The sequence below is a fragment of the Alnus glutinosa genome, chromosome 3, assembly GCF_958979055.1.
Source record: "Alnus glutinosa chromosome 3, dhAlnGlut1.1, whole genome shotgun sequence".
Taxonomy (NCBI): Eukaryota; Viridiplantae; Streptophyta; class Magnoliopsida; order Fagales; family Betulaceae; genus Alnus; species Alnus glutinosa.
Window position 1 is genome coordinate 3,002,198 of NC_084888.1, and position 23,457 is coordinate 3,025,654.

At 40.8% G+C, this 23,457-nt stretch overlaps 4 protein-coding genes, 1 non-coding gene and 1 pseudogene across 7 annotated transcripts; 2 read left to right on the top strand and 4 right to left on the bottom strand.

Annotated features, from left to right (window-relative positions):
• The first annotated feature begins 421 nt into the window (after positions 1 to 421).
• Positions 422 to 4,070, top strand: LOC133864068 (uncharacterized). The gene is made up of 2 exons (XM_062300266.1): positions 422 to 1,311; positions 3,109 to 4,070. The coding sequence occupies exons 1-2, from the start codon at positions 563 to 565 to the stop codon at positions 3,752 to 3,754; spliced, it is 1,395 nt and encodes a 464-aa protein (XP_062156250.1). The 5' UTR covers positions 422 to 562; the 3' UTR covers positions 3,755 to 4,070.
• A 1,353-nt stretch (positions 4,071 to 5,423) lies between these two features.
• On the bottom strand, positions 5,424 to 7,212 carry LOC133863100 (putative glycosyltransferase 7). Its single transcript, XM_062299093.1, has one exon. It carries the CDS (start codon positions 6,990 to 6,992, stop codon positions 5,625 to 5,627), a length of 1,368 nt encoding a protein of 455 aa, XP_062155077.1. The 5' UTR covers positions 6,993 to 7,212; the 3' UTR covers positions 5,424 to 5,624.
• A 2,710-nt stretch (positions 7,213 to 9,922) lies between these two features.
• On the bottom strand, positions 9,923 to 13,102 carry LOC133864392 (putative glycosyltransferase 7; annotated as a pseudogene).
• A 1,368-nt stretch (positions 13,103 to 14,470) lies between these two features.
• On the bottom strand, positions 14,471 to 16,107 carry LOC133863806 (glycosyltransferase 6-like). The gene has a single exon (XM_062299906.1). The coding sequence runs from the start codon at positions 15,949 to 15,951 to the stop codon at positions 14,674 to 14,676; it is 1,278 nt and encodes a 425-aa protein (XP_062155890.1). The 5' UTR covers positions 15,952 to 16,107; the 3' UTR covers positions 14,471 to 14,673.
• Positions 16,108 to 16,243: 136 nt separating this feature from the next.
• TRNAT-AGU (transfer RNA threonine (anticodon AGU)) lies at positions 16,244 to 16,317 on the top strand. Its single transcript has one exon. It is a non-coding gene; the product is annotated as a tRNA-Thr (tRNA).
• Positions 16,318 to 16,603: 286 nt separating this feature from the next.
• LOC133864251 (heptahelical transmembrane protein 4-like) lies at positions 16,604 to 21,640 on the bottom strand. 3 transcript variants are annotated; one of them, XM_062300537.1, is made up of 4 exons: positions 21,063 to 21,640; positions 20,225 to 20,497; positions 18,976 to 19,300; positions 16,604 to 17,563 (listed from the first exon to the last, which is right to left on the bottom strand). In XM_062300537.1, the coding sequence occupies exons 2-4, from the start codon at positions 20,464 to 20,466 to the stop codon at positions 16,910 to 16,912; spliced, it is 1,221 nt and encodes a 406-aa protein (XP_062156521.1). In that variant the 5' UTR covers positions 20,467 to 20,497; positions 21,063 to 21,640; the 3' UTR covers positions 16,604 to 16,909. The 3 variants fall into 3 exon arrangements, with proteins under 3 accessions (XP_062156521.1, XP_062156520.1, XP_062156522.1); XM_062300536.1 differs by having other exon boundaries at positions 20,225 to 20,469; positions 21,063 to 21,638; XM_062300538.1 differs by lacking the exon at positions 21,063 to 21,640 and adding an exon at positions 20,564 to 20,678 and having other exon boundaries at positions 20,225 to 20,469.
• Between the last annotated feature and the right edge of the window lie 1,817 nt (positions 21,641 to 23,457).

Here is a 23,457-nt window from a genome sequence, read left to right on the forward strand (position 1 = left end):
TATTTCTTCCTGCACAGTTTGTCTATGCATTGCTCAAATTTTATTGGAATTTCTGTTGGCTAGTTGCTAGATCGGCCTTTTTTTATTTGAGGTACTCTGTTAATGTAAAAGAAGCTCAAATATAATTCTAGTAAAATTTGATGTTTCTGCTCTAGCAGTTTTTTAAGTCAGATCATTCTGGCTAGTTTAGGGGTCTTGTTGAATTCCCTTTCTCTGTACAGCCCTTTGGGCTTTCTCAGTTATAGATTGAAGCAAATGTTACATGTTCCAAAAAAAAAAAAAAAAAAAAAAATTGAGATAAGAATAATTACCAGCATTAATCTCTGTAAAACTCCTCTAGAAATTTGAGCATATTTTCTTATATAAATTTGATTAAAATTTCACCATGTTAAAACGTGACAGGTTAAATATTGAGAAATAGAAAAGGTTAGCGCAGTGGCCAACTCAGAAGAAAGAAAGATTGGCTTCACATTCAAAATCTAGAAAACCCCTAAAACCCTAACGCGCTCTCTTCCCCTCTCGTACCACTAGTCTCCCACCGCCACCGTTATACGGAAGAGCCATGGCGGAGCTGAAACTCTCAGAGAGCCGAGACCTAACGCGGATAGAGCGCATAGGCGCACACTCCCACATCCGTGGCCTGGGTCTGGATTCGGCCCTCGAGCCCCGCCAAGTCTCGGATGGCATGGTGGGCCAGACCGCAGCCCGCAAGGCTGCCGGCGTCATCCTCCATATGATCAAGGAAGGCAAGATCGCTGGTCGAGCGGTCCTCCTGGCGGGTCAGCCCGGAACCGGCAAGACCGCCATCGCCATGGGCCTGGCCAAGTCGCTTGGCCAGGAGACCCCGTTCGCCATGCTCGCCGGCAGCGAGCTCTTCTCGCTGGAGATGTCGAAGACCGAAGCCTTAACCCAGGCTTTCCGCAAGGCCATCGGCGTGCGCATCAAGGAGGAGACCGAGGTCATCGAGGGAGAGGTCGTGGAGATCCAGATCGACCGCCCAGCCGTCGCCGGAGCAGCCTCCAAGACCGGTAAGCTGACCCTGAAGTCGACGGAGATGGAGACAGTGTACGACCTGGGCGCGAAGATGATCGAGGCGCTGGGGAAGGAGAAGGTGCAGAGCGGAGACGTGGTGGCCATCGACAAGACCTCCGGGAAGATCACCAAGCTCGGGAGGTCGTTCTCAAGATCCAGGGAATACGACGCCATGGGGCCTCAAACCAAGTTCGTGCAGTGCCCCGATGGGGAGCTCCAGAAGCGCAAGGAAGTCGTGCATTGCGTCTCGCTTCACGAGATCGATGTCATCAACAGCAGGTATGTGGTATTCTTTGAAAGCAGAAAGATTAATTTTCTCGTTTTGAATATGCGAAGTTCGATGCTTTGGTGTTGTTAGAAGTGTGAGCGTGATGCGGGTGTTTTGGGTGTTTGTTTTTTCTTCATTTATGTAGCTAATCTCGTTTTATGGAAGCTGGGCATGGCAGATTTGTTCAATGTGTCTATATGAATTGCTCTTCTTAATAAGAGATTTCCTGTGATTTTTGAGACTATTTTCCTGTATGTTGAGGATCCCTGAGGGCCGGCCCTGGTTGCTGTCGTTGGTGTTACTATTGCGTCTGTTGCTTCCACCACCACCAGTGAATTTTTGTTACTGCACTGTTAGTTTGTTTGCCGTCCTCCTACTTGATAGAGAAGCGAAAGCTTCTTTTTTTGAACTCTCTTGATTAAGTTAAACAAAAGTTCTAACTGAGTTAGAATTGATTCTCAGTAGAACAAAGCTAAACGAATTTGCATATACACACTCTCTTTCGCTGAGTTGGGACTGAGTCTTAGTTCTATGCCTATTATGTCAATAAGATATTTTCCGAGTTTGCTCCCTGTTATGGTAAATAATGAGAAACAGCTGAGTAGTTGGAGATCATGCTTGGCCTCTTCAACTACTTGGCCTCATATTATGTCTTTGGTCAGACATTGATCTGCTCACATTGTAATGATTGAGATTTAAGGGCCTCTTCGTTGTGGATAAAGGGGGATGTTGAATTCAGTTGGAAGTAAATACAGTACATTTGAGAAGTGATCGGGCTTATCTTATAAATGGGACAACTTTTGACTACCCTTGAGTGTGCTATTTCCTTTTGGACTAAACACGCCTAAATCAAATTGTGCAGGACTACATACTGGTTTTACTATGGATATATTAGAGCTGAATGCACAATCAACTGATTATTCTTGCAGCTTGAAGATTCCATTTCTAAACGAGAAATATTAGAGGTATAAAATCTTTTACCAAGAGATGGGTACTAAGATGATGTGGAGCTTATTCATTAGTACCCGTATCATTTTTTTTTATTAACTATTTTGATCATCTCTAATGAATAAGTTTCACATCATCTTGGTACTCATCTCTTGGTAAAAAATTTGGTACCCCTAGCATTTCTCATAATTAGTTGATTATCCTAACCTAAATATTGAAGAAAATGCTAATGATAATATACTAAAGTTTAGAAGGTAGGAAAATGTATAGTCCTCATTAGAGTAAGACTGGCATGGTATGAGATGTGCTTAATGTAAACTTGCCAAGTATAATAGATTGTGGCTAGTGGAATATGTGACATACATGGATGCATATTTCTGCACCCTCTTGCTTTCTTTTAGTATGAAAGCATATTTATGTACCATTTGTCCAAAGTGGGAGAACCACAGGACTCACTAACTTAAGATTCCTAGAATTAAATTTTGTGAAGGAAAGCAATAAGTTTGGAAGAATTTGGCTGATGGAATTGTTGGTTTATAATACTAGAGTTCTCCTTTATACCATCAAAGCATCCATTCTAATCCATTTACTTTTCAGTGTAAAGAAGTTCAAAACTTCTTTCTTTGTTGAATTCTTGTTCATTGTTCAGATATATTTCTCTTAAATTAATTCAAAGAGGAATTTTGTCTACAGTTTCTGTTCACACTTGGTGCTGCTTTCACAAGATTTATTATTATTATTATTTTATGTGTATAACAACTAGGTTTATGAAGAGGATATCTCTCCCCCCACGCCCCAGATCAATCTATGCAGGGTACTACACTGTTTCTATCACTTATCGTCTTACCCATGAATTTCAGGACACAGGGATTTCTGGCTCTCTTCACTGGCGATACTGGTGAAATCCGTGCAGAAGTGAGGGAACAAATTGACACAAAGGTGGCAGAGTGGAGGGAGGAAGGGAAGGCAGAGATTATACCCGGTGTCCTCTTCATTGATGAGGTGCACATGCTTGACATTGAATGCTTTTCTTTCCTGAATCGTGCTTTGGAAAATGAGATGGCTCCAATATTAGTTGTTGCTACCAACCGTGGGATTACTACAATCCGAGGCACAAATTACAAATCCCCACATGGGATTCCAATCGACCTCCTTGATCGCCTACTTATCATCACAACCCAACCTTACACAGAGGATGAAATCCGCAAGATTTTAGACATCAGATGCCAAGAGGAAGATGTGGAAATGTCTGAAGACGCAAGGTGTTTGTTGACCAAAATTGGTGTGGAAACATCATTGAGATATGCCATTCATCTCATCACAGCTGCTGCATTGGCTTGCCTGAAGCGGAAGGGAAAGATTGTGGAGATGGAAGACATTAACCGAGTTTATCATCTGTTTTTGGATGTGAAGAGATCAACACAGTACTTGATAGAGTTTCAGAACCAGTACATCAATGAAACCGGAGATGGTGACGAAGATGATGCCAATACCATGGTGTCTTGAAAGTTTTTCTCTGTTTTTCATCCACCTAGTTTGGATTAACAGTAGTTTGGTAGTTTTCATTGTGCATGTTCAGTATCTGCATCTATTCTCACAGGAAATTTATTTGTGCATGTTCGAGCTGTCAGACTCTTCTGCATTCCGCCAAAGCAGAGATGAGGCACCCACTTGGATTGATGATCCTGACTTTTTACCTACTTTATACTGTAGGAAACATTTATCACGTGCTCCTGCAGAAGCGGACTGCGGCCTACGTAGAACCATTTTCAGGATATCCATTTGACGTGCTAAATTCAATTATGGGCTCCATTTTGTTGAAGCGCAATGGATTCATGAAAAGAGTTCTCTGAATATGCTTGTAGGTTGGGGTGTAAGCAGGCGGTTATTAACCAAGTGCTAACCGTATAAGCATATAATTGCTTTTGTAGGCAGTTGAATAAAATTGCTGACCGCCCTAGCCTCTACCTGTTATTAAAATTGTTAACCACCCTAGAGCAATTAGTAATTTTAGGAGTAGGTAGAGGTGGATAATAACCTCTAACTGTCTATATATATAATAATAAAATATAAAGTGACGTCGTTTTAGTGTGTTTGATATATGGGCAGTTAGCAGTAGGTAGAGGCGAATAATAACCGTTAATTGCCTATATATATATATATATATATATATATATATATATATATATATATATATATATATTACAAAAAAATATAAAGCGTTTAATATATGATTTTCATTTTGAATTTAATGAAATTGATCGTTGTTCATCAAAACAAAACAATAATAAATTCTTGAACTTGTTATATTTTGAAACCTTCAACTCATTAAAAAAAGGCTTAAACCCATCTAAAATAAATCCTAAAAAGAGGTTTAAGGAATATTCAAAACACCAAAGAAAACTTAATTTTGGTTATGCGATGCGGTTATGAATTTATATATGAGCTCAAGCTTTATGCCACGTAAGGTTGGATTGTTGCACAAGCTAATCGTAACAGGATCATCTTTATTTCAAATAAAATGAATAGTATCAATTTTATGATCTAGATTTAAAGTGTGTATTTAACTGTATCTATTAAGTCAATGTTAAAATATATATATATATTTTTTAAATATTTTCAATTTTATTTGAAATGAAAAAAATCCTTTTGTAACGTACATTTGAATTACAAAGAACATCGTATGGCTAAGTAAAGCACGAGAATTTATGGTGTCTAGTTGCCCACTTGCCCCTCACCACACTTTTGCCCCCGTCTCAGACATATATGGTTCAAAACTTTCATGAATGAGACTCCTAACAACAACAGGTCCATTAATAAAAGGTATAAATAATTGACAAGGCTCACGCTTGATGGTTTACGTTATTAACTGCGACAGATGGACATGGAAAATCAATGCTACTAGACACAAACGGATCAGGGACCTTCTTCGTCTCGCTTTAAATAGACAAAAAAAATAAAAAAACTATTTTAAGATTGAAATTTTGTTTTATTTATTTAAAATTTTTAAATAATGTACCAATAATTTATACATTATTGGACATGATCGGCCAATTGGATCTGATGACCTGGATACACAGTCCAATGACCAATGGAAATTAGGAAACTAGGACTTTGAAGTGGCGTCCTACTTCGTGTAAGGTTTATGGCCGTTGATGCAATTGAAAAAGCGCCATAACCTAATAAATATCTTTTAAAATAGAAAAGAAAGGAACAAAACATGATTCTCCCATCATAAGGGAGATTATCCTTCGATCATGCACTAATTTTTAAAAGTAAATTTGAACAATAACCTACATTTCATAGTCTTACTCTACTAGATTTTAATGCACAATGGCACGCCGTATCTCACACGGTAATAGTAAATACTTTGTTTTTACCAAGGGTAATCAAACGGCACAGTCGAGACGGAGGAATCCAGTGGATCCGGGTGCACGAAACCGAAGTTGCGAAGCACTTGATTGTCCGCGAAATTCAAAGCCTTTCGCATCCCATCCCAGCACGAGTTCCCAGTGTACATCTCATTGTGGTTCCCGCTGCACGGCTGACACCCCGTGAAGTGCGTGATGAACGGCCTTCTCCAGCTCCCTCTTCCGTTCCCAGCCTCCTTCAGATGACGCTCTTCCCTAAACGCAGCGTATCGCTCGCTCACTTTCTCCGCGTGCCTCCTCCTCAGTGTGGCGTCCTCTCTCTCCATATCCGTGTACCTGTCGGTGATGTTATCCAGCGTCCCCAGTATCTCGTGCCAGTAACCCTCGAAGTAGTACTCGCCCTCTAAATAAATCTTGTCCGCCCATTTTGCTTTCTCTTTGTAGATCAGGTAAATCAGGGCCGACTGATCGTCCGACTCCGGGAACAGCTTGTCCTTGAACGTTGATCTGAGGATTTGGCCCCACTTGTGGTATTCCGGGCTCTGCGGGCCCATGCCTGCCCACACGTCTATTAGGTCCATGGACCACTGACAGTTCCGTATGAGGAACACCCCGGCGTTCAGGCCCGTCCAGCTCTTCTCATCGTAAATCACGTGGAACCAGCCGTGAGCGACAAGGTTGTGATCCTTGTAGCGGTCCAGGGGGAGCTTGAAATCCATGTCCGTGATCAACGCGTCCGAATCAACCCACCAGATCCACTCGGCCTCCGGGTGGGCTAGCATGGCGGCCCTGACCACTGGAAGCTTGGCCCAGTACGAGACCATCTTCGGGTGCAGAAAGACGTTGTTGTAGAAGACATCGCAGCCGTGGATCCGACAGTAGTCAACCTTGTTCTTGAAGAACCTCAGCAGCAAGTGGTCGCCGATGGGATTCTTACAAGGCGACGGCTGCGATCCAGTCAACATAAGAACGCGATCACGTGCTCCGGCGGCGAACGACGGATGCTGCTTCAGCCACTCTCTCCGCTTCTCGTCCCAGTCCTTGACCGGTTTCCCAAGCGAGTAGCTCATCTCCGGTTCGTCGTAGAAGGTCGTCTCGTCCGGGTCGTAGCGCCGGTCAACATCCGCCCCGCAATTTCGCGAATCAATGCTGGACTTGGATTGAGAGCCGCCTAAGCCGAAGGTCCCGAAAATTCCGGTGGGGTTGGGGCTAGGGCTAACGATGGACCAGAGGCTCCAAACAAGCAAAAGAGCGACAAATGCTCCGCCGAGAAAGAGAAGACTGTCGGCGAGCGAGAAAGAGGCTTTGTTCCGTGCGGCGGGTTTAGCCATGGGAGGAGAGGTGTGGAGCTGAGGCAGCTCAGGTGACACCATTTCAAGGGTTATGAGGGTTGAACGCCTTTAATGTAGCACAAGAGATTGCTGGCCGCATGTCAACTTTTACACCAATCTAATTTTGGCAGCGAGGGTTTTACATTTCACCGCCGTGAGTCACTGACGACTTGTGACTAATAAGCCTCCAAAGATAGTTCCCCTGATTAGTGGGGTAATTGCGATGAGGGTGTCATGGGGGCGAGAGAAAATGGGCAAAGCTTGAATGGGATAGGGCGTGAAGTACGGTCGAGGGTGAGGTCCCACGACCTAACACGTGGAAATGCACCGACACATCTCGGGTTAGATTTTCTGCTTTTGCTTTGGACTTGCCTGAAAACTTGCCATTCTTTCCGTATACCTGTCGGTTTTACTTTCCTTCTAACATCGTGCTAGTTATTCGCGAATCACGAGCTTCATCCATACCGTTGATTTTGAAAATTAATTTACAATATTTGATAGGATATTGTTGTTAATTAAAATGACTGACACATGATTTATTATAGCTCCTTCTGAAACGTTACTATTTTATTACTCTTAATCGCAATTTTTGTTCTATTAAAAATGAAATAGAAGAATTGACCAAAATCGATGCATTCTGGAATCTAATTAGGAATCTAATTAAGAATCTAATTAAGCATCAGATTCACACACCCATTTGCTGCCTATCTGCAACTAAAGTGAGTCCGTTTTTCTGCTTACTAAAAAATAAATAAAAAATAAAAAATAAAAAAATAATTGGGGCAATACAAATTGTAATATAAATCCTTTATAATTTACAGATATTGTTGTGCATAATGTGCATTTGTAAGGCATATAGGCCATGCGGCTTAATTAAAAAGATAATTACGAGACAGTCATCCAAAATGGCCTTCACGTACTGCCTTCATGCACCCAATTAGAGGCCCCACGGCTTAATTAATTAGAATTGAACGGATATGTGCTAGCCGTGTTTGAATAATAAAGTATGATTTCAAGTGTTTCCTCCACGCAATCAGTACTATTCGTGTCTTCTATAATATTTTATATTTCTGGCTTGGATAGTTGGATGGTACAATAGAAAGAATGTAAAGATGTAGGGATTTCGCTTCCGCTCTGTAATAAGAATTGCATTACATCTTCTATAGTTTTTTTAATACTCTAAATTTAATTTTCATGAAATATTTAACATTAAGTATAGACTACAAATACTTCAGCCAAATTTACAGAGTATAGAGGCATCAGTTTAAGACACCAAATCCATTAAAAGTTTACACGTGAGAGATGGGAGAGATAAGGCCCTTTCGTGCGTTCGTTCAAAAAGCACCATAATTGAGTCAAAACAGGTCAGTTCTTTATAGTAACACGAGGCACCCACCCAACAAAATGATGCCTCCATCACACAAAGTTACTGAAAGTGGAAATTATCTTCCAATCATGCACTGTTTTAGGCCTTCAAAAGCAAAGATACCGCTACGCTCTCATAGCTAAAAGCGAAAAAAGGAAGGAAGAAAAAACAAACCAAAATATGGATTGAGATAGGATATAATATTAAAGTGAACGGCTAAGGTTATGACACGTCATTCTAAATGTTAAAACCCTCGAAACATCTCTCTTTTCCATTGCCAAACCCCCAACGCCATCCTCACCAACCGTATTGTCATTTTCATCCCCACTCTGGCAAACCACCCATGTGGCCACCACCCCGGAAGCAACCAAAGAGTGATCCGGGGCTCCTAGTGTTTGCGACGGTGAGGTTAGTGAGGGTGGCGGTAAGGTTAGCAACTGTTGTTGGAAAAAAAAAAAGAAAAAAAGAAAAAACCCGTAATTGTTGTTTCACATTTGCTATTCAAATTACCAACAAATAGATTAGACAACAAATTGTTAAGAATCTTTATCCAGCATCTTATACTCTCAAAGATCATCCGCGTGTTTCTTTTAAGTACATGACTCATATAAGTAGAAGGCGAAACTTAATTTCCTATTTCCCTTAAAATTGAGCACAGCACCCTTAAATTTAGAACCATGAATTGCTCCTTAATCTCGCTTGAAACCCTACTTCCAGGAACTCTCAAAATGAATATTCGCATAGATTCATTTGACGCTAAATCCAAAAGTCCCCTGAGGACGACGTCTAAAGAAAGTTAAATAGCTAGGCCATTCTCTCAATAAAAAAGGCAATAGTCCATTCTACAAGGGAGGAACCACGCCTCTCTCAAGGGTCAGATTTGCCATGATCCTCATGGACCTTTAAGTCTGCCCAAACAACTTCTATGATTTTAAAACAACAATAACTAAAAATATCATAAACATACAAAAGTACACAAGCCATTTGAAATATTTGGCCAATCAAGTATACAAACAAATTAGACACCAAACAAAGAACATGATTTTGGAAAGTGAATTTGGATTTTTCTCCCAATCCCATCAACACATGTCCATATGTTCCAATAACGTTTAATAATTTAATTGCAATTAAAATTAGGATTCGGATAGAAATTTACAAGAATTTACTATTCTGATTGTTAACAATTTGAACACCGATATGAAATAATATAAGAGCCAGAGCACAAAAAACTTTCACATTTAACACTCATATTACTAGCAATTTAAACTTGTAAAGGTCTATCTTAAATCTAAAGGCAAGTTATATATTGTTCGTACCTTCGATCATGATGACCAATCAGGCGGAGTAATCAAACGGTAAAGGAGCCACCAAGGAATTTAGTAGATTCGGGTGCACAAAACCATACTTGCAGATAGGCTTGGCAATTCGGGTTAGTGGGTCGGGTTAGTGTTTACCCGTCGGGTTAGCGTGTCAACCCGATTGTTTTTTTTTAAAAAAAAAAAAATAAATAAATAAAAATTCAAGAAAATGCCATAAACGGGTTATCGGGTCATAAACAGTTTATTATATTTGATAGGATATTGTTGTTAATTAAAATAATAGGATATGACCACTACTGTGTTATGTTCCGGCACTTAACAAACGAGCCCATGATTCTCCCATCATAGGGAGATTATCCTTCGATCATGAACTAATTTAAAAGTAATTTGACCAGTAACCTACATTTCATAGTCTACTCGATCTACTAGATTTTAATACACAATTGCACGCCGTATCTCACACGGTAATAGTATTACTTTGTTTTTACCAAGGGTAATCAAACGGCACAGTCGAGACGGAGGAATCCAGTGGATCCGGGTGCACGAAACCGAAGTTGCGAAGCACCTGATTGTCCGCGAAATTCAAAGCCTTTCGCATCCCATCCCCGCACGAGTTCCCGGTGTACATCTCATTGTGGTTCCCGCTGCACGGCTGACACCCCGCGAAGTGCGTGATGAACGGCCTTCTCCAGCTCCCTCTTCCGTTCCCAGCCTCCTTTAGATGACGCTCTTCCCAAAACGCAGCGTATCGCTCGCTCACTTTCTCCGCGTGCCTCCTCCTCAACGTGGCGTCCTCTCTCTCCATATCCATGTACCTGTTGGTGATGTTATCTAGCGTCCCCAGTATCTCGTGCCAGTAACCCTCGAAGTAGTACTCGCCCTCTAAATAAATCTTGTCCGCCCATTTTGCTTTCTCTTTGAAGATCAGGTAAATCAGGGCCGACTGATCGTCCGACTCCGGGAACATCAGGTTCTTCAACGTTGATCTGACGATTTGGCTCCACTTGTGGGATTCCGAGGTCTGCGGGCCCATCACGGCCCACGCGTCCAATAGGTCCATGGACCACTGACAGTTCCTTATGAGGAACACCCCGGAGTTCAGGCCCGTCCAGCTCTTCTCATCGTAAATCTCGTGGGCCCAGCCGTGAGCGATAAGGTTGTGATCCTTGTAGCGGTCCAGGGGGAGCTTGAAATCCATGTCCGTGATCAACGCGTCCGAGTCAACCCAGGGGTGGGCCAGCATGGCAGCCCGGACCACGGGAAGCTAGGCCCAGTAAGAGCCCATCTTCGGGTGCAGAAAGACGTTGTTGTAGAAGACATCGCAGCCGTGGACCCGACAGTAGTCAACCTTGTTCTTGAAGAACCTCAACAGCAAGTGGTCACCGACGGGATTCTTACAAGGCGACGGCTGCGATCCAGTCAACATAAGAACGCGATCACGTCCTCCGGCGACGAATGACGGATGCTGCTTTAGCCAATCTCTCCGCTTCTCGTCCCAGTCCTTCACCGGTTTCCCAAGCGAGTAGCTCATCTCCGGTTCGTCGTAGAAGGTAGTCTCGTCCGGGTCGTAGCGCCGGTCAACATCCGCCACGCAATTTCGCGAATCACTGGTGGACTTGGATTGAGAGCCGCCTAAGCCTAAGGGCCCGAAAATCCCGGTGGGGTTGGAGCTAGGGCTAACGAAGGACCAGAGGCTCCAAACAAGCAAAAGAGCGACAAATGCTCCGCCGAGAAAGAGGAGACTGTTGGCGAGCGAGAAAGAGGCTTTGTTCCGTACGGCGGGTTTAGCCATGGGAGGAGAGGTGTGGAGCTGAGGCAGCTCAGGTGACACCATTTCAAGCGTTATGATCGTTGAACCCCTTTAATGTAGCGCAAGAGATTGCTGGCTGCATGCGAACTTTTACACCAATCTAATTTTGGCAGCGAGGGTTTTACATTTCACAGCCGTGAGTCACTGACGACTTGTGAGTAATAAGCCTCAACCTCCAAAGAAAGTTTCCCTGATTAGTGGGGTAATTACGGTCGAGGGTGAGGTCCCACGACCTAACACGTGGAAATGCACCGCCACTCTCGGCTTAGATTTTCATTTTCTGGTGTTGCTTTGCTTTGCCTTGCCTTGCTTTGGACTTGCCTGCAAACTTAACATTCTTTCCGTATACCTGTCGGTTTTAACTTTTACTTTCCTTCTACGTCGTTAACACCGCCCATTTAGTGTATCGGAGAAGCTGTGAAGGAAAAGGATTCTCTCCGGTTCGGATCCGGCTTCAACTACAGCACTTGTGCTGTAATTTAATAAAAAGCTCAGATTGTAGCTCATTGTCTGTATTTTAATAGAGGGCCCAAGTTGTTCCAAAGTTAACGGCTTCGTTTTTGGTAAACTCAAACTTGATTGAAGCAAACGTTTCTTGTGTGGTCTTGTGTTTGACGCCGTTTAAGAGTCCACATCTGTGCAAACTAGTTCTTGGCGGCAAGCCCAGCAACGGAGGCCACGCTCCATGACCGTCTCGCACGTGCTCATGCCCTCTTGGTCTGCCATTGTAATTTTTTTCTTCTTCTTGCCCAGCTGAGTTTGAACTTGAGTTGGGTCTTGGGTTGAGTCTTGGTGGTGCTTGCAGGACCCAGCAAGGTCCACGAGTGACGGGTCAATATGCTAGAATTTTGATGGCCAAGAATTTTCCTTATCTGGGTTCTTTAGCTACAGCCTCAGCTTCTTCATCTTTGTCTACATCGTCATCATCTTCTTCTTGTTCTAATTCTTCATTAAGCATATCTAATGTTACAGTTGGGATAAAGAGAAACGTTGATTCTGTCGTTGTTTCTAATGATACCAGGAATAAGATCTTAGGACTATATAGGATATGCTTTTTGTTTTTTTAACTTTTTTTTTTTTTTTTAACCCATGATTTTTTAGGCTCTTGCTATCTTTTGTGCCGAGAACCCATGGTTGGAATTCAGAAACAAAAACAGGAAGAAATATATACTTTTCCTGTGTGAAGGAAAGATGAAAATTCAACACCTAATTCGAAAACTCTAAAACAGACCTCATGTATTCGTACCAAAAATTAAGCTTTACTTTTAACAATGAATCCATTCATGAAGGTGAGAGGAAGAATAAATTACAGTGAAAGAAATGGAAAGGTTCGATCGGTGCTGTCCACGGCAAGTTTAAAGTTGACGAAAGTACATACCGATGCATGACTTGGTGGTGGTATTGTACTGTATGTCTGGGTGTGGTGGCCGGTGGTGGTAGCAGGGGGTAAGCGGTGGGGGTGGTTTGATGGGGTCGAAATAGAGAAGGTTTTTCACATTTCCTACCCCCAAACGGCGTCAAGTGTAGGCTTGCTTTAAAAGTTTTGAGTTTACCAAAAACGATGCCGGTAACTTTTTCACAATTTGGACCCTTTATTAAATTACAGTATTGAAGTTGGATCCCTCCGATTGAAATGAACAGAAAAATATTCAGTTATTATAAAGGGATAATTGCACCGGAGGTCCCTGTGGTATACCATAATTATTTTTCACTCCCTATGGTTTAAAAAGTTCACTGGAGGTCCTCGTGATATGCAATAATTACAAATCGATCCCTGGCGTCAAATTCTGTTAAAATTTTTAACAGATTCCGTCAAATGCCACGTCAGCGCCACGTGTTGCCAATAAGATGGCGACACGTGTCTATCGTAATAAAAAATATAAATTTATTAAAAAATAAATAAAAATACTTATTTTTTTATAAAAAAAATTCAAAAAAAAAAACAAAAAAAAAAAAAAGCTGAAGGGGTGGCCCAGCCACCCCTTTGGGGGTGGCCTGGCCGCCCCCAGCCACTGGGGGTGGCCGCGCGCCACCCCCAGTGGCTGCAGGGGGTGGCGCGCGGCCACCCCCAGTGGCCGGGGGTGGCGCGCGGCCACCCCCAAGGCCCAGGGGGTGGCCTTCGGGCCACCCCTAGATCTACTAAGGGTGGCCCGATGGCCACCCCCGGCCACTGGGGGTGGCCTCGCGCCACCCCAGGTGGCCTCTGGGGGTGGTGCGCGGCCACCCCCAGTGGCCGGGGGTGGCCATCGGGCCACCCTTAGAAGATCTAGGGGTGGCGCGCGGCCACCCCCAATGGCCTGGGGGTGGCCGTGCGCCACCCCCGGCCACTGGGGGTGGCCGCGCGCCACCGCCGGCGGCCTCTGGGGGTGGCGCGCGGCCACCCCCATGGGCTGTTGGTGGCCTGGCCACCCCTTTTGGGGGTGGCCAGGCCACCCCTTTCCCATTTTTGTTTTTTTCTTTTTTTTTTTTGTTTTTTGTTTTTTTTTTTTAAAAAAAATAAGTATTTTTTATTTATTTTTTAATAAATTTATATTATTTTATTAAAATTAGACATGTCAGCGCCACGTGTCACCAATAAGATGACGACACGTGGCGCTGACGTGGCATTTGACGGAATCTGTTAAAAATTTTAACAGAATTTGACGCCAGGGATTGATTTGTAATTATTGCATATCACGAGGACCTCCAGTGAACTTTTTAAACCATAGGGAGTGAAAAATAATTATGGTATACCACAAGGACCTCCGGTGCAATTATCCCTATTATAAAAGTGAAAGTGAAGGCATAATTATCTTTCAATGTTGGACAGATTTGCCATGATCCTCGCAGACCTTTAAGTCTGCCCAAACAACTTCTATGATTTTAAAACAACAGTAACTAAAAATATCATAAACATACAAAAGTAAACAAGTCATTTCAAACTATTTGGCCAATCAAGTATACAAACAAATTAGACACCAAATAAAGAACATGATTTTGAAAAGTGGATTTGGCTTTTTCTCCCAATCCCATCAACACGTCTATATGTTCCAATTCGGTTTAATTGCAATTAAAACTAGGATTCGGATAGGAATTTACAATAATTTGCTAACAATTCAAACACAGATGTAAAAGAGTATAGGATCCGGAGGCCGAAGCACTAAAAACTCTTACATTTAATACTTAAATTACTAGTAATCTGAACCATAAAAGCAAGTTATTGTTCATACCTTCGATCATGATGACCGATCAGGCAGGGTAATCAAATGGAAGAGGAGCCACCAAGGAGGGATTCAGTAGATCCGGGTGCACAAAACCATACTTGCGAAGCACCTGATTGTCAGCAAAATTCAAAGCCCTTTGAATCTCGTTCCAGCACATGTCCCCAGCATACAAAGGATTGTGTTCTCCATTACAAGGCTGACACCCCGTGAAGTGCGTGACAAAGGGCCTCTTACCATTTCCACTCTCATAACCCGCGTTCTCAAGGTACGGCTCTCTCAGCGCAGCGTAATACTCGCTAAGTTTTTCCGCGTGTCTTCTCCTCAAAATGGGCGTGTGTATATCAATCTTCGTGTACCTCTTGGCGATGTTATCATACATCTTCACTAACCCTATCCAATACCCTTGAAAGTAATACTCGCTCTCTAGGTAGGTCTTGTCCCCCCATTTGGGTTTATTCGTGAAGAGCAAATAAATCAGAGAGGATTGGTCGTCTGGGAGAGGGAACGGCTTGTCCTTAAACGTCATTTGAAGGACATGGCCCCACTTCTCGTAGTTTGGGCTCTTAGGGCCCATAGAAGCCCATATATCAATGAGGTCCATAGCCCACTGACAATTCCTGATCAGAAACACCCCAGCGTTGAGACCCGTCCAGCTCTTGTTATCTTTGTCCTCGTAGACCATATTGGGCCACCCATGGACCACAAGATTATGGGCTTTGTAGCGGTCCAGTGGGAGCTTGAACTCCATATCAGTGAAAACGGCATCGGAGTCGACCCACCAGATCCACTCTGCCTCGGGGTGGGCAATCATGGCGGCCCGGACCACCGGGAGCTTGGCCCAATAAGAATTCATCTTGGGGTGCAGGTAGGCGTTGTTGTAGAACAAATCGTAGCCGTGGATTCGGCAGTAGTCGAGCTTGTTCTTGAAGAGCCTGAGGAGTAAGTGATCGCCGATGGGGTTCTTACAAGGGGACGCCTGTGATCCCGTGATCACCAGAATCCGATTGCGTGATCCAGCGGCGAGCGATGGATGACGCTTCAGCCAATGGCTTCGCTTCTCGTCCCAGTTCTTCACGGTTTTGTCAACGGAATAGGTCAGCTCCGGGTCGTCATAGAAGTTCGGGTCGGGAGGGTCGGGCACATTTGGTTCTGTCAGATTGGACCCGAAATAAGGGTTAGGGTTTAGGAAGGACCGGAAGGGGCAAAGGAGTAGAAGAAGAAGCAAAAGTGATCCAACGAGAAAGAGAGAGGCATAGGAGAGAGACGCGCAGGCTTTGTTAGGGAAGGTGGGTTTGGGGGCCATGGGGAGAAGAGGAAAAGATAAGAGGCCATTTTTGAAGGTTTTGAAGGGTGGGTGCTCTGGGAAGTTGCTTAATATGGGGGTTGCTGCCTTGCTGGGGATCAATGAGAGTTTAATGCTTTCGTGCCAGATTTGGAAGAGGCTTTTTAGGGAGACAGAGTAGATTTGCTACGACTCTTTCGCTTCGTTTGGCTGACGAGATTTATGGCGGGGATTTTGGATGGAGAAAGCGACATTTTTAATTGTCTAGAAAAATAGTATTTTATTTATATTTACTGGCTTAAGACATCAGCAAGCTTTCATAGCTCAGTTGGTTAGAGCACCCGTTTAGTAAGCGGGAGGTCTTGAGTTCGACTCTCAATGAAAGCACGCGATTCGTTTTATCAAATTTCATCCCTTTTCTTGCTGAGCGGATGAGAGAGAGAGAACATGGGAAAGACATGTTGAAGTTGCAATTTCTTTTGCCCACTTCTCTTGTAGTGTGGTGGCGGTGGAATAAGACTGGAAATTGTAATCAAGATGTTCGTGTGGATAATGTTGAATTCTACCCAAAATTTTGCCAATATTATCTAATCACAAAACCAGTCAAGTCATCCATTATGAATTCAGAAGCATTGTCAAGTCTACAAATCCAGCTAGAACATGAGCACAACACTAACCCATTACCACAGCACTTTATTCTAACCAAATTTGCCCAAACCATCCCATTACAAACTTATTTATCCATACAAAATTACAAATTCAGAACCATTGGTAGAGACACAGATCCAACCCTGATTGGTGCGCATCACTCCATTCCAATTTTCCTATTCTGATGAAAATCAAACCATCAAATTCCACATTTGTTAGAATGCGTAAATTTACAGAAATGATTATTGGAGAGAACCTCCACTCCCGCAATAATTTGACAATTACAATAGACAAGACCTCACTAACCACTAAATCTAATCGTGATTCAAGATTAACAGCCTTGAAGATCACGCCACCTGAGATAAACCAACCCTGCACGATAATGAGTGTACGCTCCAGCAACTACTAATACATGAAATAGTTGGTGGCTCTGCCCTGCAAGGTCGAATTTCCCCGGCATCCATCGTTCAGGAATCCTTGTGGCATAAACCAAAGCTCCAAGCCCGTAGAAAGCTCCCATCAGCAACTCATATCCAGTTGTGTGGAGAACCTCAGGTTGGCCCCAGAACAAGATAAGCTTGTGCAGGATTGGTGCTATCCCACTGAAGCCCATGCCAAAGAAGAGAGATGCACGAATGACTCGGAACTTCGGGGTTTGAAAGACCGGTAGGAGAGAAACCAAAACCGTGGCAATTCCCAAGAGGGTTATAAATCCCAAGTAGAGGTTGCAGAAGAAGGGGTTGCACATGAAGGAGTAGTAGACTGGAGGAAAGAAGGAGGTAGATATAAGGGCAGCAATTCCAGCATAATCAAGCCTGAGCATGATGTATGATACGCGTTCAGAGTGGCAATTGAGCAGGTGGCAAATGCTGCTGGCTAGCAAGCAAAACATGGCCCCACCCAAAAATGCAAAAAATGGCCACCGCGTGATTGGTCTCACCATCAAGGGTGCTATAATATATAGAAAGTCTTCCTTCATGCTACGCTGCATTAAAGCAGAAGAAAAAGAAGACATTAGCTGCATGTAGCTTTAAGAAACAATTTAAAACACATCAGATTATGTACTAAGAATGATTTCAATTGTTTATGCTCTCACTAATTGCACCAGAAAACCATATTTTCAGGTATAATCTTCAATTATATAATATTTCTCTCACCAAGAACCTATTAACACCTTGGTTCCAGCAGGAAATTATTGACTACTATGGCCCTAAAGATTTGCATTAACTAGTGATGTGAATATAGGCCAAAAAAAAGAAGGAAAAAGAAGTTTCTGTGGTAGAATGAAAAAAATACAAAAAGTGCTGATTTAATGAAGACTTATTATAAGCAGTTAGTGAGAGCATTATGAAAGAATCACCATCCCAAAATAATTATGCACGACCAGCATGGCAGCATCAAAGAGGTTCTACCATATTGTCTTTGGTGGAGAAGGTCCAAAAATATGCCAAGACCACATTTCTAATCAACCACCAAAAAATAAAATTTCTCACAAGAGGTGTAACATCACTCCTCCTTTTCTTCTTTCCTTTTTTGTTTATAAATATTATGAACATTCCAAATCTCCAAAACTGAAGTCTCCCAAACATAGCCAAGCCACATCCATCCACACCACAACTCGTTCATGGAATTCTGCTGTTGTGATACTTCAAAGTGGATGGCATATTGGTAGGAAACATATCAACATATAATGCAATTTTAACAGATATGCGTTACTAAGATACATTTTTCTACTTCAACCACTACTGCTACTGCACAAGAAACCTCACCAGAACTCAATATTTCTGTCAATCAGTTGATGCCTCAACACATCTACCCGGAGACTATTAAAGCCTGGATTTCAATTTCTCTCGACAAATGATGTCAATGCTTTCTACAAGCTTCAAATTCACAGTTGGTAGTCTTTATCTAGTACCAATACCACTTCTAACTAACACAACCATTTATCATCCCCATTCTGGATCAAACCCTCTCAACACAGACTTCCTAATCTCATCATCCAATAAAACTACACTGGATTTGTGAATGAGTTCAATAAATATCTATCGTAGACTGTAACTGGCTGGTATTGGGATTAATTGCATTTTAACTAAGTATAGGGTGAGAATGAAAAGACCTGGGGGGGGGGAAGGGGGAAGAGAGAGAGAGAGAGAGAGAGAGAGAGATTGGATATTGATTTTAAACTATAATGAAATCCTCCAACAGTTCATCACAAATGTTGCCCCTTTCAAAATAAAAAATACATGTTGTGCCAAGAAAAATCTGAGAAAGAACTGTGAAATACTGCTATAAGGACAAACATAAATGAACAACAAAATTAATTAAAATAATCAAGTAAATATGAATAATCTTTTAAGATTACCACCAGCTTTCAAGCATTAAGGATGATAGAATTACCAAAACGCAAACATCAGTATGGTTGCCACTGGAAAATCGCTCAGGCAGGCAATTATATAGGAGTTCCATGACATTCCAACCCGAGAGTGATGGAAGCAAATCCACTGAAGGTAATGTAGTCTTCAACTCCTCCCTAAGTCTGTGCAGATCAGAAATATTGGGCAAGGAAGGGAGGCATGTCAAGAGTTCTGCATGCACTTTGTGCAGGTCGGCCTTTTTCAGCACATCAGGAACATGTTGTAGAGAGTGCAAATCTACAACCTTTGGAACCTTCATTGCAGTGTATATGGTCAGGGAAAGGAAGAAGAAGAACCCAATCAAATGCCTGTACAAAAAGCATAAGCTTACTGATAAGAAAGTTTAAATGACAAGGAAATCTTTATATCTGTCTGAACTGCGAATCAAGAAACAATCCTTCCAACAGCCTATTCCAGTAAACATAGGGGAAGTAGTGGATATATGTTGCAGAAAGAAAAGAAAGCAAACCATGATTTATCCTAACCAAATAGACACACATAACCAAATGTAGTACCATGATCAATCCCATAGATCTGGCTAATTGCTAAGAGTTCTTACAAATTCAGCACATTCTTTTTTCTTGGTAAATGTACACACGCACCACAGGGGATACTCCTAACCAAATATACTGTTAACCACGATTTAACCTCTTTATTCTTTTATAGGTAAATACAACTCACCCACCCACAAGAGACTGACTCCATGACCTCATTCTCCATGCTTGTTTATGAAGGCGAAGAATGCAATTTAGTTCGAAAGACCCTTGGCGACTTAGCCTTTTAGACCACCATATTTATCTCTTTTCTCGTCTTATATCAGGCAATAATTTATTAGATTCCACAAAGAAGTTTGGATTGGATTGATCGTTTTGACTAATCCACGTGCAATGAAATGAAACCATGACACTTCAAAGGTTTTAACTTCGTCATTATAAGCCTAAATCTTTATTACTTTGAGGACACTTCCTGTCAATTAGCACATTTCTTCCATTGGTATTCCTTTCGAGAAACAACAGAAGAAAGAAAATTGTTAGCATTTCATACTTAAGTCCTTTTTTTAGCAACTCCCATTAAAATAAAAAAAGAAAAGAAAAGAAAGAAGAGGTTACATACACAACCAAGAATCTTCTTTCCTCAGTTATCTCCAACCAAAAGATTTCCATTACAATCACAAGTTCACAACATGAATAATAAATGAACTCCGTAGAAAAAGAAGGAACAGTAAGCCTTACGTCCAAACATTTAGCGTCTCATTGTGAATGGTGAACATGCTAAGCAAGACCTGCTTCAATGGCCATTCGGGCCGGTAATGGCCCACGATGTACTCATTGTCCCTCAAATACCCAGGCAAAGAGTGGTATTCAACCAGCTGGTACTTCACCTTCTTCCACAAACTATTTCCTTTCCCTTCCTTTAACGATCGTGTCTGATGATTCTCCATCGATTCAGAAGATTCTTTGATATCCTCACCCATCCTCTGATCAATCCAATACACAAATATTATTCTACAAAAAATAAAAATGTAGGAAACATATAAAAAATCAAAATTCTAACAGTGTTGGGCATCGAACTTGGGTAGAGTCTCTATTTGGGTCCAATAAAAATTTCTTGAGGAATATGGTTAACAATCAAACTCCCGGTTGAACTGTTAACGGGAGTTGGACTCCACCTTTTTGCCCATAGGCTCATACCTCAAATAGAACCGACAGACTTATTATTTTATGCATTTAATATATATTTTTACCGTAAGCTAATTTAGACATTCGGAAGCCTGCCGTATCGAAAACTGTCCTAAGACATCCACTCATCAAATTTCGACTCATTTTGGCTCACTTTTTTCTTAAAGATTTTTTTATTCTTACTTTATTAAGAGAGGAGAGAAACCATCGAACATAAATATACAGTGTCTTGTAATATTTGTGGCCTAAAGATCCACCCAGCTGTATTAGCATAATTTTAATCAAAATCTTCTTTCTTTTCAAAAGATTTGCAAAGAACCGAAATTTATGGTAAAAGGAAAAGAAATGAGGCAAGCGAGTGAAAACCCAGATGAGAAAAACAAGAGAGAACCTGAAATCGAAGAACCACCAGGCTTGAACGAAGCCCCAGATTGAGATTATTCGGGTTCTTCTATATCTTCTTTATACAATAAAAATATAATAAGATATTCCAGGCGGAGATCAATCAGTTTCTTCAGGAGATGCCGCAACAAATTACTACTGTCGAATTATATGTAATGACACGAAGGGCACGGTTTGATCGATAGTTCTTGGCAGTCGGAGATACCCACAAGACATCTCGACGTAAACCGTGTGAACAATTTGTATAGAGAGAGATTCTTCGATGAGATGCGGAGATGCCAATGTAGGAGTTTGTTGGGCCTGACACGATGTCGGCGAATATGACTTGTGGGAAACGAAAGATGCCAAGATATTTTTCTTTTTGCGTAAAAATATTTTGGAGATGGACTTCTTGCGGACCCAAATTGATCATTTTGGCAGTGTTTCTGTCCATCAATTTTGGACGCTAGCGTTGGAGATGGGTTGCTATTGATTTTTCTGGAAAATTAACGGTTCAAATAGTGCCAGCGAGGCAAAAAGAGAGAGAGAGAGAGAGAGAGAGAGAGAGAGAGAGGCTTATGGTGGTTTTAGTGGGAGGTTCGGTCGCCTTCTTCTCGGCCACCTCCTCCTTTTCATAGCAGGTGTCCTCCCTTTATTTGCTTATGGAGACTGCAAAATCCAATATCCCCTCTGTAATAAGTTAAGAGCAATGATTCATCATCATTCAAAAGATGTTTTTTTTTTTTCGCTACTTTGTCTACGGGACAAGATAATCCTTCGGTTAAAAATGAATAAAAAAAACTCAAAAGGTAGTAGAAGATCATTTTATAACATAGACAAGGTAGTAAAAAATTATATATTTTTTTTTTTGTGGTGAATTATTACTCATAAGTTAATAACCAATCGACACCTCTCTTGTATTGTCTTCAACACCTCCAGTCCAAGTGTGTTCGGTAAAAATTGTTAAAGTGATTTTTTTTTTTTTTTTTAAGGTCCGTTTAGGTTTGTAATTTTAAAATGAAATTTTTAGAAACGCAAAATTATAATTTGGCATTTAAAATCGGAGATTAACCTTTAAAATTTTATATTTTCAAAAAACACTCATTTGTCTATGATTTGAAAAACAGATTTCTACGTTTTTAAATCATAAGTTTTTAAAAACGCAATTTTCAAATGATTTGGTTTAAAATTACATTTTTGGTTTATGAAATCGCAATTTCAAGCACATCATTAGTCTTAGTAAGAAAGAGATTAATATGATATAAAGTAAAAATAATTTGTATGAGAAAGTGAAAAAAGTTTTGTTTTGTAGTTGATTTTTTTATTTGAATAGTAATCAGAAATTATTTATGTTATATAAAAAATGAAAAAAAAAATTAGAATGTTTTGAAATTGAATTTTTTTTCTTTTTTCTTTTTTCTAAAAAGTGAAAATAAAGGGAGGGGAGAGTAGTTATCAAATAGAACCAATATTTCACGTCGTGGCATTCAAGCATTCAAGCTTTAGCAATAATGTTATTTTAGCTACTTAAAATACCATTTTTTTTTTCATTTTAACTACCATTTTATTTTAATACAAACTCTAAACTCTAATAGACCATCTATTAAACTTTTTACTTTCTTTAAATATTATATTTTAAAAAACAAAATTGTTTTTTTAAAACAATAGGAGAAGAGAGAGGGAGAGATGATTAAACAAAAGGAGATGAGAGACTAAAAAAAAATCAAAAAACAAAAAGCTCAATATGTGCTACAGTAAACTTTCCAAAATTTTCATTTTGAAGACTATTAACCATGAAAGCGTATTATTCACGCTTTTGAGATATAACGGGTTTGTTTGTTAAGTTCAGAGACAATACAGAATAGTGCCGGTCACTATTCACATTTTTTTTTTTTTTTCCAACAACAATTCACATCAAAACATTTTCACTTTTTTTACTTTTTATATCACATCAATAATTTTTTATTACTATTCAAATAAAAAAATTCACTACAATACAAAATTTTTTCACTTTTATATACAAATTCTTTTTATTTTATATCACATTATCACTTTTTACTAATTCCAAAACTAACAACTCACTACTTTATTATGTTCTGTTCTTTGTCAAACAAGTCCAACATCATGTCTTGTGGAAGACAGAATGAGTAAGAGCATTCATATTCGATCTTTTAAAATTTTCTTCAAATTTTAAAGAATAATTCCATTTTTTTCTTACAAATGCTTCCATAACAATGCCAAGAATTGAAATACTTTTCGAAGAACAATCACTTTTAGAAAACAGTCTACATCTTATTTTTATTTTATAGAATAATATATACTTATTCTTTTTTCCCTTATTCTTTTTTTTTTTTAGGCTTAAAGAATAAAGAATGAATAATTAAAAAGAGAATTGAGAGAAGACT